The 16,532-nt window shown below is 39.4% G+C and overlaps 1 protein-coding gene across 1 annotated transcript in view; it reads right to left on the reverse strand.

The window, feature by feature from the left end:
- The window catches only part of Cep128 (centrosomal protein 128), a 172,051-nt gene that overhangs the window by 72,214 nt on the left and 83,305 nt on the right, over positions 1-16,532 (reverse strand). The window contains 4 exon segments of the mRNA XM_037210756.1: positions 6,796-6,947; positions 11,246-11,369; positions 13,862-13,936; positions 15,264-15,350. Of these exon segments, the coding sequence (XP_037066651.1) occupies positions 6,796-6,947; positions 11,246-11,369; positions 13,862-13,936; positions 15,264-15,350 (438 nt within the window).

A 16,532-nucleotide genomic window follows, 5' to 3' on the forward strand; every position in this document is an offset into this window, starting at 1 on the left:
ATCCTGTTTCCCCCAGATATCACTCACACACAAATGCACAACACACATGACATGCAGACACAAGTCTTATCCTTATGTGTGTCTGTTTTGTTTCAAAAATGAGGACTTATCACAATTTCAGAAAAGAAAGCTGGAAAATATTCTCATTCCTGAATTATTTCTTTATTAAATATCTTCAAAGGATAACATGTAAATATTAGTGATGCCTTAAAGAAAACAATTAAGGCATTCAGCCCACCTCTACTTTCTAGCCTACAGAGTTCCTCATGCCCCTGAAAGAGGACAGAAAACAGAAAAGCTGTCTTATTTTCCAAATTCTTAAACTCCTAGGTTTTTGTACTGGAGGAAGGCTGGGGGAATTAAACTAAGCCTTCCAGAACTACAAGTTCTGCTTGGGTTTGGTGTTTTCACTTGTACAGTATCTCTGCCAAGAGACACCTTTTGTAAACACTTAGGAACACAGAGCATTGACAGACTTAACAATTTCCACAAGGTTAGAGGTACACTAAGTTCTACCAAGTTCAATAAATTTGGCCTCTATGTTTTCTTGAAAATAGATCTTGAGTATTAAAAATTAGGAATAGTGCCTTATTTTACAACATACATTTGGATTGGGAAAAGGTTATTAAGATTTTAGACAGGGAATTACATGCAGAGTAATAAAGGTCTTCAGACCTCTGTCTCCAAGAATCCCGTTACTAAGCATGGCCCTTCACAACTAAGTCCTCACATCTGTACAGGAAACAGAAGGCTCAAAAGACCTTCTGCTAAGAACCAGACTTCTCTGTTTCTGGTGGGCAAAATATGGTTTTAGGTTTGGGTTTGTTTACTACCTTCTCTTTTTTAAAAGTGCATTCTCAAACTACAGTCTCAGTGATTTCCTTATGAATAATCATGTCAGCTGTCACTCCATTATTACTCTCAACATTAAATCTAAGTTATGTTCAGCAGCTTGGTGTAATTTGGGTGGGTTTTTTTTTTTTATTTTCTTTCAAGTTCTTAACTGAATTTAAAAGTCAAATTTTTTTCATGAAGAGTTAAGTTAATGGAAGATGGAGGCAGAGATTAAATCAGGGGGAATCACTGATCAAGGGTGCTTGGAATTCTTATGAATACAAATAACCCATCAAGGTTAATGAGGTTCAACCTGAGTTTAGAAGAAGGGGAAAATGCTCTTATTTTCTGTGCATTTACAGATTGACATTCTCAGGGAGAATTTGAAGCACAGATTATACAAACTTGGGGTTTCCAAAAGATACTTCCACTGCTATCTCCCAATAGAAAATAACTGCTTCAAATACATATTCTCAATAACAAAAGCCGATACAATGGTAGGACAAAGCAAAGATTAACAGCTCTTATAGAAACCAACATGCTTTCAAAAAGTGGTTCTGAATACGTGCTGCATAAGCATGATATGAGAACCCAAGTTCAGATCCCCAGCACCCACATAAAAAGCTGGAGACGAGATCACTGGTGTCGCTGGCCTCTAGTCCAGCTCCAGGTTCAATGACCTTTTCTCAAGGGAAAAAAAGTGAAAAGTGATAGAATAGGACATTTGATGGCCTCTGCTAGCCTAGGCATACATACCTACATATACACATATATATCACACACACACACACACACACACACACACCCCACTGTAGGTGGATTTTTCTGTTCCAAATGCCAGCTGCCAAATAACCTCATGGAAACTTATTAATTATAAAAGATCAGCCAATAGCTTAGGCTTGTTACTAATTAGCTCTTACAATATAAAGTAACCCATTTTTATAAACCTACTTTTTGTCTCATGGCTTTATTATCTTTACTCTGCACGGCCATGCTGCTTCCTTTACATCTGGCTGTTGACTTCCCTTTTCTTCTTCCCAGAGCTCGCTCTGTCCCCAGAAGTCCCACCTAACCTCTTTCCCTGCCTAGCTATTGGCCGTTCAGCTCTTTATTAAACCAATCAGAAGGTGCTTTGGCAAAGACATATCTTCACAGTGTACAAAAAGATAATTCCACAACACACCACAAAAAGGAAGGAAGGAAGCAAGGAAGGAAGGAAGGAAGGAAGGAAAAAAGAAAGAGGCTGAACAACAAACATTAGCTTTCAAAATTACTAAAAGATTTTCCTATAATTACCTTCACCAACAAATGGTAACTGAGCATATAATTCAGATTAATACATTGTGTAGTAGTACAGTAGGGCACAGATAGTAAATCTGATTTTAACCCACACCCACACAGGACCTCCTACTACACTACAAGTTTGCATTTTAACATCAACACATACTAGTAGATTGCCCACAGCAAAATCTGTGCACAGTAAAATATCAAAACAAAAGGAAACAAAATAATGAACATCAGAGTGAAAATACAGTGAGCCAATCTTAGAAAGACAAGACAAGCAACATCAGAGGGAAAAAAAAACACTATGGGAGAAAAGACAGGAAATCAGAAGGATTCCTGAAACAGCAGATGAAAGAGCTAGAAACCTCACTGTAGCCACAAACACACGGCCTTTTAGACATCACTGCCTCAAATTCTGTCTTCAACAGGCAAGTTTTTGGTTTCCAATTCCAAAACCTAGATGCAGACAATTAGAGATGCATGATAGTCGCTTAAAATGGCCACAGGCTCCCATGGCTTAAGTAGATGACCCAGCACTCTCCTGCCTTGCTCTTTGCTGAGCTGCACTGCTGATGGGAGCCAGTCACCTGGATCACTTTAACGGCAGGACACAGAACACACATCTCCAGATAAGAGGACGATATTCTGACATGATGTCTTACCAAGATAAAAGCAATAGCGTCAACTCTGTCTTGGGGACGGGTCTGCTGGCTTAATCCTGTAGCTCCACTTTATTGTGACCTACTTTGAAAATTTAAAGGAATATATCCAGATCAAATTAAGCCAATGTAAAGATAGTAATAAAAAAAATATTAGCGATGTGGACAAAAGACAGCTGGAGAGATTGTCACTTACGTCTGCTACACTCCAAAAAGGCTTCGGGGAGGGAAGACTACGATTTCCTCAAAAAGATAGAGGAACAAAGGCAAAATAAAGGACGAAAATTTGGGAACTTTAAGAAAAAAATGTTCTTGTCAAGATTTTATATGACATTCTATAGAACTATAGGAAAGCCGTGGTTAAAAAGAAATGGCATTGATGATTAAACAAATTCTAAGCCAGGTGGTGGTAGCACTAGCTAGACATTCGTGGTGCACACCTTAATCTCAGCACTTGGGAGGCAGATGCAGGTAGATCTCTGAGTTCAAGGCCAGCCTGGGCTACAGAGTGAGTTCTACAACAGCCAGGGCGACACAGAGAAACCTGTCTCAAGAAAACCAAAACAACAACCACAAAACTTCTAAGGACTGCTATGACATACATGTTATACATGTTCTTGCGCTGGCCAATAATCTTTTTGTACCTCTACTTTGGGTTAACATATTTGATCTTTAAAAAGTAAAGAAGTACTAGCTCAGAGGGGAAATGCCTACTGTGTAAGTATCAGGACCTGAGTTCAACCCCAAAACCCAAGTAGAAGACAAGCACAATAACATGTTTGTAGCCCTGACAACCGGGGGGGGGGGGGGGGGGGGGGGGAGCAGGTGGATCCCTAAAGAACACTGGCCAGGTTAGCTAATTCAGAGAGTTTCAAGAACAGTGAGCAACTCTGTCTCAAACATACAGTGGGGGGCCAGCACGGTGACTCTGTGGCTTTGTAAAGGGCCTTGCCACCAAGCCTAACAACTTGAGTTCATCCCTGGGACCACATGGTAGAAACAAATGACGCTTGCAAGTTGTCCTTTGACCTCTACCCACTTTGTGGTATGTGCACATGTGGACACACACAATAAACAAACAAATAATTTTAGTTTTTTAATGTTTCTAACTGAAATAGAATTATATCACTTTCCTTCTTCCCTCTACTTCCTCCAGCTACTCCTGGCTACCTTCCCTCAAATCTGCTTCATCCCCCCACTCTAAAGTTGGTAGCCTTTTTCTTTTATTGTTTTACACACACACACACACACACACACACACACACACACACACACACACACACAACTTGCCAAGTCCATTTTTCAGTTTGTGTGTATGTGGTTTCACAGATAGCCAGCTGCTATGGAGGAGACTCATGCAGAAGAGAGGCTAATTCTCCTTCTCCCAGAAGTCAACAGGTGACTCCATCTACTGTCTACTGGTGGAACCGCAAAGATACATCTATATTATAGTTCCTGCATCTATGGCACAAGGAACATCCCGGAAGAGAGGGGAGAAATATTTTTTTTTGTTTTGTTTTGTTTCGTTTTTTGAAACAGGGTTTCTCTGTGTAGCTTTGCGCCTTTCCTGGAACTCATTTGGTAGCCCAGGCTGGCCTCGAACTCACAGAGATCCGCCTGGCTCTGCCTCCCGAGTGCTGGGATTAAAGGCATGCGCCACCACCGCCCGGCCGAGAGGGGAGAAATATTTTAAAAGTCAGAATATCAAGAAATCTGTTGTGAAACAGTCTCCCCCCCACAACCCCAAAATGGATGCATAAACAAGACTAGAAGAGTAGCAAGATCGTCAGACATGATAATGTGAGAGGGAGGGATTTTAAAACTATAGACACAGTTTTTAAAAGTACAAAAAATAAGATGGAGAAACTGTGGGAGAGAAAACACACCCAAGGTTGACTTCTGGCATGAACACACAGACACACACACACACACACACACACACCACCAAAAATACATTCACAAACATATAAATAGGTACATACACCAAACACGGGTGCACACACAGAACACACAAGCAACCAAAGGAGATTAATTCCTATTCGGTTATAAAGTACATAAGGTAACAATAGCCCAACATCCCAAATTAGCTAACATTTTTTGAAAACACCTGAACACTAAATGGAATTTGACTATATTTCAGAGGTAGTCTCAACTGTCAGCAGCTACACCTCAGTAACCTATAACCTCTATTTCTCACAGAGCCAAGACTAGACATCACTTTGAGAACAGAACCACAGGGTATGACAAACACGGTGTAATCAGAAGTACTGCTAAATCCAAGACAACTGAGAGAAACTTGATTCATTTTATTGTTAAAGGTTAAGAAAATCTTATAATCCCAGTACTTAGAGTGCTGAGGCAGAAGTTTGAAGCCAGCCTGGGCTATGCAGTGAATCTAAGGCCACTCTGGCCTACAAAGACAGACCATGTCTCAAAAGGAGGGAGTGGGGTGGAGGAGCAGAGAAACAGGGAGCTGTAAGTAAAACTATTTTTCCTGGAAATGAATGCTACCTCTTTGCAATGTCTTCTTAAAGGTAATGGGGGAGGAGGGGCCACACCACACAACATGACAATGTTTCCAGAGTGCCTGAAATGCAACTGACAATGAGCGATACTGGGTATGAGAACGTAAGCCTCTCTCCAATGCTTTGCAAACCAAACCCTAACACAACCAGTCCTAACCTATATGAAAATCACTCCCAAGGATGATGACTAAGTTAGAAACAGAGAATCAGGCTCCTTGAGACTACTGTTACACTACTATAATCCATTTTTTAATGCCCATGGACTTCAAGACTTCCCCCACCACCACCCAATTTTTAAGAAAAACAAAAACAGAGAAACTAGGGAGAAAGGGAAGAAGGGAACAAAAAACAAGCTCTGGCTAAAACTACAGCAATTTTTTTGTTAATTTTTTCTTTTTTTTAACCTTTGAAATTTGATGTTTTGCTTTGGCTTTACTTAACTTCTGTTAAACGATCTATTTTGGCATTTTCATCAGCAGGGCCAGGGGCCACACTGACACCCGTGAAGCAAATTTCACAAGTCATATTGTTGCACTAGAGCTATTTCTGGGATTTATTAAACATCTAGGAAGCTGAAGAAAGAGCATGCCAATATTTCTTTATCTTTACTGTCTCTATGATCTAAATCTTGAATGAAATCTAAAAGGTATTTTTAGTGCCTGCTGACAGATAAAAGAGAAACTCAGGCTGAAGAAGTGTTCAGTACTTCCTTTGGGTTACACAAAGTCAGGAGCTGTGAGCATCAATTTTCTACCTATCATTATAATTATGGAAACTCTTCAAATGCGGCAACTTATTAGAAGACAACTGCACTAATAAACAGATGCAGGGGGGGAGCTGATACATATCTATTTCCAAATGTGCCAACTATGTTTGATCTAATTTGCATAATTAGAATTAGAATTAAGTTATTTCCTTTCATGAGGTCCTTTTCTTTGATTTTTAATATATTCTGATAATTACCTCATCTAAGCTAGATAAAAGCAGGAAATGGCAGCTGCCTGCTTTTGCTTCATTCACGGGTTACCACATATTCATGAGCACCCCACAACTCCAGTTCCTGGAGGCATCACAGCACTACCTCAGGCGGACAGCTATAGATATGGGAACCTGAAGTGTTCCAAAGAAAAGACATCACCGGGTTCTTTTCACTCTGCCATCGGGCACGTTCTTCCCCAAAATAAATCACTGCTATCTCAGAGAAGAAAACCCTTCCTGCATGCAGGACCAAAAGTTAACTTCAAGGTTAAGATGAGAAATGGCTTTCACTATGAAATAATGAAGAAAACTAAAAAAGACTTCATTTTTGAATCCCAAAAGAAAATCTAAACTCTAAGGAGATGCTGTATAGGAGTCAAGTAGTTGTTAGCTTCATTTTATATCATTTACCTCCAAAAGTAGCTCTCAAAATTATACAACTTTGGATTAAATTTCTTTAAGCAATTCCAGTAAATAAAACTGTCTTCCAAATGTAGATTAAAGATGGACGTCACCTCTACTTGGGCCACCAAACTGGCTTTCTCCTTGTCCTTCCGTTCCATGCACCGCTTCACCTCCTCTAACTCGGAAGCCATGGCGTTGAAGTTCAGGTGCACCCGCAGTTCCGCCATCTGCCTCTCCAGGCTCTGTTTCTCCCGCTCTACCCCTTAAGAGGCAAATGTAAAGCTCTTTGGTTACTCTTTATTCACAGGAGAGTATACAGTCCAACAGTTACTATTAAGTCTTTGGGTCTTAATGTACTAGCTAACATAATCCACTCAACAAGCATTGCAGATTTCTCCAATCTGCCATCTCAGGTCTCATGGTTCCCACACATGCATGAGCACCCTGCTAATCAGCTAAATTCAAAATACAGTATCAGTCTAAACCAATACAGTATCAAGTCTTAAATACTTCTCAAAACTACACAGGCAGCTATGCCATCCTATTTTATGACATAGTGATATTTTCAGTGTTTCCTAATTTCTAATACAATTTATTTCAGGAAACTCCTATACCTTTTATTCACTACATTCCTTGTGTGGCTACATTATTTGCAGACTTTAAAGCAAAAACACTGAATTCAACCAGGCTACTATATGCTGATGCTACTGAGGCTTACACAGTGAAATGTTGTTCTTACATATAAACAACAAATGATTCTCCTCAATCTCTGTAAGACTGACTGCTGGTTCACTAATTCTCCCTAATCCTGAAGGCTATACCCTAAATTATAACACTAAACAATATACATTAATTATTTAATTCAACACTAAATGCTTGGTCATTGAGACATAGGACATTTTATCATATTCTTCACATATGAAGATGGACAACATAAAAATCCACTGACAATGAGCTTGCATTATAAGAATGGAAAAACACAAAAAATGCTTCCTTTACTCTAAAATATTAGCAATTAGAATATATATTAGCAATTCAGCACTGTTTTCCCAATAATTTTCAATATATATTAACAATTCAACACTGTTTTTCCAATAATTTTCTTTCTAGAAAAGGAGCGAAGTAAATATGACCAAATCAAATCTGTAGATAATTTACAAATTACATTCCAACTTGAGAAACAGTAAAGGTCTCAAAACCACACACTGAAAGGGAAGGCATACAGGTTCTTCAATAGCATAAGAACAGCCTGACCGATGACAATTTAAAAAAACACAGTGAGAATGGGGAACTAAGCTAAACTTACACAATACATACAGATTTCACTAAACTAAGAGAGATGGCATTGGAGTGTTACCCTGGATAACGAAGCAGCATAGAGTCCAGCTTGCAACAGCATTTAATATTCAGGTAGCTTCATACTGAATAATTAGCAAATACAAGGACAGGAAGAGACAGAGGCAGCAGGAAGCTCACATATGGGCAGGCACTGGGACCTTCAATTTTCCCAAAAACTAAGGGATAGCAAGATTTAATCTTGCAGGTTAGATAACAAGTATTTGAATGAGCCAGGTAGTCATACACATCAGTTAATTCCAGTTCTCAAGAGGCTAAACCAGGAGGATCACAGGTTCAAGACTAGCCTGCCCTCCATAGACACATGTTTTCATAAATTTTATAAATATACTATAAATAAGCATATGTAGGACACTATACATATATATAACAAGTCTCAGGAATATAACTATATAATATTATTCATGATACATATAACATTAGTGTGGCTGCCTACAAGAACATACTAGTAGGAAGTATACAATACTAGAACATATTATATAAAATACATAGGCATAAATGTATATATAAATAAAACTTCATAAAATATGTATATATTTGGAACATATACACACCAAAGGTTTTATAACATTTTTAAACACATAAAATACCAATGTGGATAAATATACATATGTATATATACAAGTTTCTTGTATAATAAAATATTTCACAAAATTCAAATATTTAAACATTAACAATAAAATAGAAGAAAAATTATGCTCTCCTCACAAATCCAGAAGATTGTTACCTACACTCTGTCAGGGATGATGCTCGTATCATTATGGGACAGTAATTAGAAACTCAAGTTTGTGGAGGCAGATTAACATCTACCTATGGTTTGAATGGCCCATCAAAAACTCATGCTGAAGCCTGCTACTGCAATGCCATCAAGATGAAGAACCTTCAAGACCTGCCTACCTCCTAAGAGTTCCACTCTTCTGGATGGGTTAATGCCGTGCTAGGGGGTGTTAGCCATCGGGAGTATGACTTTGCTATGAACGGTTTTGCTAGTTGCCTCTCCCAAATGAACATTGTCATGTTGACTCTATGTTCATTCTCATTCATCAGCTCTCTCTTCTCTCTCCCCTTCTTCCCAGCACACACTGGACATGCTGTCTGGCCTTTGCCTCTCCATCTAGGCAGTCTTTTCTCATCACAGAATGCCATCCACTGTGTTTTTATACAGTGAGGCTGTCACCACACGTAGCCCTTGCATCTGAACTTCCCAGCTGCCAAATCTGTGAGAAATGTGTTTATTTTCTTTAATCACTGAAGTGAACCATACCTTTCTCCCTAGAATAGTCCCATGGGTAAGGGAGATAATGTACGGGGAGTACAGGGATACCTCTTATCTGGTAAGAATCCTACACACTGTAGTGAGAGGTTGTAGTGAAGATACGAAAACAAACAGCTATTGTCTTAGAAGGGTGCCCTGCAGTAGCAGTATAGGACAGAGGCTTAGAGGAGCCAGAGCCCAGCAAGGCAAGTTAAAATGGAAGGACAAGTGAGCTGACACATGTCAAAGCTGGGGTGATGGAATAAGGAAAAAAGAGGTGACAGATCTGAGAGCTACCAGAAGCCATGAGTGACAAGTGCCTGTAATCCCAGGAGCCAGCAAATACAGCAGGTGATCCCCACTGCAAGTCTGGCCTGACCTAGCGAGTAAGATCTTGTCTCACAATACAGAAGAAAAGAAGAGAGATGCAGACAGATACATAACAGGAGGTAGGGATCAATTAATGAGTGGAGAAAAAAATAATTCCAGATGTTCCTTTGTGTTTTAGGCTGAAGTATCTAGATTGGGGAATGAAACCATTAATCAGGATAGGAAGGAGAAAAGGGGTCTAATTTTGCTTTTTACTTAGAAAATATTTCATTTCAGCAAGAACTTATTTATATAGTACAATACCATGTACAAATGAAGTAAAATTTAATGTTTCCAGATCATTATGGCTGTCAGTTCTTTACAAAGCCAACTCAACAATGTAAAATGGGAAACTTCCTTCCAAAACTAACAACACAGTTTCCACAATTCAAACATTTTAGGTACATGAATACATGAAGACCAGTAATATATGTTATGTGTCAAAGAGCAACAACAGTTTTTCCAGTTTTTTTCAGCTGTTGATACAAAATTATTGAGAATTACAGAAAAAAGAAAAAAAAAAGGAAGAAGGGTAAAATGTAAATAAAACCCCAGGAAATAGCAAACTTCTCTTACTCTAGTGGTTACCTGACACCAGTTTGTTTTATTAGCTTTTCAATCATCACCTAGAGAGAAAGCATTCTATAGTAGCATCATTAAAACCAGACAAGGCACAGTCAATACTATGTCACAAGACAGGAACAAGGCACTTCACATCCACAGAGGTATGGAAAGCGCTGTCATATACCTACATAATCCTGGAGGACAGAATTCCAAAGGCATTAGAAAAACATGCTTTGAAGAGAGGATGGAACGGTTGTAAATCTGCTGACTGCACAGTCTGTGGATGAGCACATGTAAAAACAACCAGCAACTCCATCTGCTCGGCTGAAGTCCAGAGATTGAGTAGAAGCAGACTCAGGGCTGGTGCTAGCAGGTGAGAGCTAAAGCATAGGATTAAATAGCTTCTCCGGAGAAATACTAAATATGAAAAGCCATCAAGAGGACACTAAGCAAAACCAACCTCTGAACACAGGATGTGAACAACGGAAAAGATAAGGCAGAAGAAGAACTAGGAAGGCTCGGGGCATGGATGTCCGTGGAAGAGCTTTAAGAACCAGAAACAGGCAAATGAGCTAGGTAATGAAGATGCCTCTGCACTGGACTGTGATCACTATTGAAGCACGCTGAGACTGGATTCCACTCTCCCATCTCCAGATAACAGGCTCCGAATATTAATGGTTCACATATTACAAATTAGGGGGAAAAAGAAAAGATAAAATAAAGGCACATTTACACCTTAATTACAAAAGCACCCAGGCAAGGAGAAGAGAGAAAGTGAAAACTTCACCACAACCTGGGGATGTTCTTTCGTAGACAATGCCCATGAGACAAGCAGGTTTGACAAGAGAAATAGGTTGAGAAATCAAGCAAAAGAGACATCCAAATCAGACTCTAGAATATGGCCAACTTGTTTGAAAACCTCATGGATGATTAAGAAATTTGGAAAGATTAATGAGGCATGACAGGAGTGCACCTCTGGGGATGAGAAGCCACACATCCAGCATCCAGAACTGTACCTCTTCTAAACCTCCAGTCATCTCGTTGATCATCCTGGGAGCTCGACTGTTGCTTGGCTACTTGGTGTTGTAAACCCTTCCGGTCACCTTCAGCTTTCGTAAGTTGAGTACGCAGTTCTTCCACCTAAAAACATGAAGTCAAAAATCAAACTGTTACCAAGTTCAAAAGCAAAAAGCAAATAGACTTACAGATTATCACAAACTGTTTCCTGGGGAAAAAATGTCTGCTTCTAATGGGCTATTGTGGTCCATATAAAGCCAGCTTAATCCCCAGGCTGTCCCACACACAGCAGAAAAGACTTCTATTCCATGCTTTCCATCTACCATTCCTTTCACAAGAGGTGTCTTTTCCTTCCCTGTGTCCACGGTGACAAACAACTTTAACACCTCTTACTTTTTCCTTTGTAGTTCTAGGAATTTAATCCAAAACCTTTATTTTTTCTTATCATAATGTCTCTATTTCCAAATGATTATAACCATCTAGTTGTATCCACTGTCTGAGATAATTATTAAGTAGCTCCCAGGTTCAACATTGTTGTGTATCTTGCAGTAAGAACCATGGAAGATTCACAGAGAAAATCTGAGTTATGCAAATAGGAAGGTTACCATAGGATATTCGCACAAGTTGCTCACAAAATGAATGAGCACCTTACTTTCTTTTACATCCTTGGACTTTACCACTCTCTAACCTAAAGCAAGGATGATATGTCTACCTCAAGACCCAGCTATACCACTCTTGGGCATATATCCAAAGGATGCTCAATCATACCACAAGGACACTTGCTCAACTATGTTCATAGCAGCATTATTTGTAATAGCCAGAACCTGGAAACAACATAGATGCCCCTCAACTGAGGAAGGGATAAAGAAAATGTGGTACATTTACACAATGGAGTATTATTCATCTGTTAAAAACAAGGACATCAGGAAATTTGCAGGCAAATGGATGAAACTAGAAAAAAAATCACCCTGAGTGAGGTAACCCAGACCCAGAAAGACAAACATGGTGTGTACTCACTCCTAAGTAGATAGTAAATGAAAAGTAAAGGATAACCATGCTACATCCCACAGACCCAGAGAGGCTAGGAAACAAGGAGGACCCAAGAGAGGAATGCTGCAATGCTTCCCTCGATGACAAGGGACTAAACCTCTGAAAATTGAAACAAGCCCCCATTAAATGCTTCCCTTTATAAGAATTGCCATGGCCATGGCGTCTCTCCACAGCAACAGAACAGTGACTAACACACTAATCTAACTACATTTTAATTTCTTAAACTGTTTTTCTTACATATCCCAGGTTAGCTTCTTGCAGCAATCCTCCTGCCTCAGAGTCCTGAGTTCTAAGATTACAAGCATGTGCTATCATGTCTGGTTCAAATACATCTGTATTTGACCTCATTACTGCTCATCACCTCTAATTTATTTTCTTAATCTTTATCTGTTTTCTATCATGAAAACATGCTATGCTGGTAATTAAACTCAAATGAAGGGATCATGACTTAGCATATTATATCAAAATAGACCTCAGAAAATCCGTAGACCCCTGACATGTAAGCTTCTGAAGTTAGGAAATGCCTTATTCATCTTGATATGTATACAAAGAGATTGGCCAATTTTGTACCACATAACAAATACATCCCCAAAAACCAAAATCAAGTAAGCAAAGGAAAAAACAACATGGCCAAAATCATAATGACAACCTGCAAAGAAATCTCTTGCATCAAAAACTGAAAAAAAGATTACAAATAGGCACTTAATATAAGAAATCAGCATAGAATTAAATACCAACATCCAGAAAACAAATTCTGAACTCTGCCATCAGTCGTTCCTCATGACCACTGACAAGTCAATTAACATTTTAAAAGCTCTGCAAAGCAGGTACCATGATGCATTTTCAGTGCCACTGTGCGGATGCTCAGGGACTTCTGAAAGCCTATGACACTGGACACCCTGGCCTAAACAGCACAACATGTAGTTGAAAATTGAAACCACATCAAAAACCAGAAGGAGGCATGATCTGATTTAGTAAACATAAGGAGACTGGCAGTTAGAAACACATCTACCCTTATCCAGTATATGTAAGATGACCATTTAAAGTCACTCAACTTTAGAGAGCAGAAGCCCCCAACTCCTATTAAGGCTAATGAGTCACAAAGCATTATACCTAAAAACTAAGCCTCATCTTCGGTAAAAAGGAGCCAGCAGCATCTTGACCATAAGAGCAAAGGCAGTGATGTATTCAAAGTAACTTAAACATTCAAAGGTCTGTTCAACATATTTTCTCCATCCTCTTTCTTCTCCAATGCCTCCTTGAATAAAATTAAGCTCCTGGGAAATTTTATCTTACACATCCAGGGTACTTGTACACTGTTCTGCTGAGAGAGATAAGTAGGAAGTCAGAGCAGCAGTCAGCAAAATACATTGTCACAGTGGAAACCAGGGCTGGCTTTTCTGCGAGCTCTCTGAATCGTCTATCTGCATTCTGTGCTAACATGCATGCCCTAGGGAAAAAAATTCTAGATCTAGATTTTTTTTTCTTCTCACAAAGACATTTGAAAGAGGAGACTCCATCCAGATTTAATAAAAGAGCCGACTGTCTTAGTCTGATAGACTCACCTGATGCAAAAGTGTTTCTCTGCTGCCTTCAGATTGATTCAGCAGCCTGCGAGAGAGCTCCAATTCCTGTTCCAGCTAAGTTCCAACAAGATAAAAACGTGTAAAATGAGGCATAAAATAACTGTGCCCAATGAACAAAATATGCCCAATGGGCCTCAACTTAAGAAGAAAACAGCAAAATAGTTTCCAGGAGATGCTCACAGTGAGTGGGAAAGGGTGGGCATTTCACCATAAACACAAATTTAACTTCCATTAACATTGTGTTAATTAGCTAACATAAAGGGAGTTGCATAAAGCCTCTGATCCAACCCCCTACCCTCACCACGGGCCTCAATTCATCTCTAAAATAGTCATTTTTAATAGTCTCTTCAAATCCCCATCCAGTTCTTAATAATAGGAGTGTGGAAGCAAGAGTAAAGTCCACAGAGAATGTCAAGTTCTTTCGAGAGGTAAGGATAGAAAACGGTTACTGGGCTAACAGCAGGAACTTTCCTTCCAAGTTCCTTATCTTGGGCTTATCTTAAAACTACTTGTTTGAAAATTGGGAGTTTGTTTGGCCTCTGAATCCCCTTTTAGAGCTAAAGTGCCAGGCTCTGTGTATTCACATATGTGCTCTCTATGAAGGGGCCTTACCAACTAATGAGAATGCAGGGCGTGGTGGTTTGAGTAAGAATGACCCCTGTAGGCTCACATATTTGAATGCCTAGTCACCAGGGAGTGGAACTGTTTTGAAGGGTTAGAAAGACTAGGAGGTGTGGCCCTGTTGGAGCAGCTGTAGCCTTACTGGCAGAAATGTGTTACTGGGGGTGGTCTTTGAGGTTTCAAAGCCCACGCCAAGCCCAGTGTCATTCGCTCTGCCTACAGATCAGGATGCAGAACTCTCAGCTACTGCTGCACGCCTACTTGTATGCTGTGATGCTCCCTGCCATGATGATAATGGACTCTCTGAAACTGTAAGCAAGCCCCTAATAAAATGATTTCTTTCATAAGAATTGTTTTTGGTCATAGTGGCTCTTCACAGTCACAGACGGTGACTAAAACAGAGGGTATTTTCAAAACTGGGCTGCAAAACTACACCTATCTATTATAAAGAAAATGAATACATACAAAATGTCTGGCCTTCACACAGTAGGTCTTTCCTGACTAACCCTTCAACAGTCAAGTGTTTTCAGTGTTCTCCAGCAAGGAAATAGAAAGCTTACTCTCAGAAAGGAGAGAGATCCAAGATGACATGGCAGCAAATGAACTGTGTGTGCTTTCAAGAGTGAAGGTAGAGCTGAAAACCACCTCTCCTCACAGCATGCTCTACAAGGTGATCTCAGGGACACTTTTCACAGTGCTCAACAAGTATCAATGACCCCCAACCACCAAACTGATCCTAGGCTAACTTTCAAGGTCTTACGTGACTCTTCTCAGTTTCAGTTTGCCGTAGCTTGTTTTTCATTACGTCCTCATTCTCATCTGCTTTAGCTTCTTGTTTCTTCAGGGCCTACAGTGGAAGCAAATGAGAACAGTATATTATCCCAGAATATGCACGAAGCTCAAAGCTACCACTAGGATGCATTGATGAAGGGCCCAGGAAAATACTGAGTTGCACAAAATCTGCAAATAAATTCTGGCTTGTTCATTAGAAGCCCTAGCAACACTTCAGTGAGGGTCAAATGCAAACAACTTCTTGGTCTTTCTCATCATTTCCACAAGTTTCATCTTTTTTTCCATCTTTGAGAATCTTACTACATAGAGAGGGTAAACTATTAACAATTTTCTTGGAAACAAAGTTTACTGCACATCAAAGTAATCATCCTGAATGTCATCTTAGTGATCTGTTGTTGTGAAGAGACACCACGACCAAGGCAACTCTAATAAAAGAAAGCATTTCATTGGAACTAGCTTTCAAAGTTTCAAAGGCTTAGTCCATTATCATAATGGCAGGGAGTGTGATGACAGAGATGGCACTGGAGATGTAGCTGATACAGCCAATGAGAGAGACAATGGGCCTGGGCTGGGCTTTTGAAAGCCCAAAGCACACCCCCAGTGACACACTTCCTCTAACAAGGCCACACCTCCTAACCTTCTTCAAATCCCTTCATAGAGTTCCACTCCCCTGGAGACTAAGCATTCAAATAAATGAGCCTATTGGGAGCATTCTTATTCAATGGCCACAGCAGGTTATATAACCTGCTGGATTTACATAACACCATAAACTAGTCACTGGTTTTTCTGGTTCTAAAGTATACCATCCATTAAATAAAAACACTCCCCTTGCATCACCATTATGCAGATGACATAATTATACAAAACAGGCCAGACCATCCAAACTATACTCTACCTGGAGAAACATACCCATTCTTACCTACTTTTCCCTCTTTAATGATAAGAGAAGTTAAAGAAAATTCTTTCAATAGCTAACCACAAAAAATGTTTGCCTGGGTTTGTTTCTATGTCAAAAAAAGAAAAAAAAATTTAAACAAGGGGAAAGAACTTAAAACAGATTTTTATAATATCTAAGTGGCATTATGTTCAAATAAGAAAAAAAGTTGACCATTTTAGCATTTATATTTGGCAAGATATATGTAAAGGTCATATAAATTGAGGAAATGAAAACTACCTATAAAGTCTTCTCCAACAAGCAACAGGAAATAACGTAAATGTGTTAAAAATCAACTTCGAT

Source organism: Peromyscus leucopus, chromosome 14, assembly GCF_004664715.2.
Source record: "Peromyscus leucopus breed LL Stock chromosome 14, UCI_PerLeu_2.1, whole genome shotgun sequence".
Classification (NCBI taxonomy): Eukaryota; Metazoa; Chordata; class Mammalia; order Rodentia; family Cricetidae; genus Peromyscus; species Peromyscus leucopus.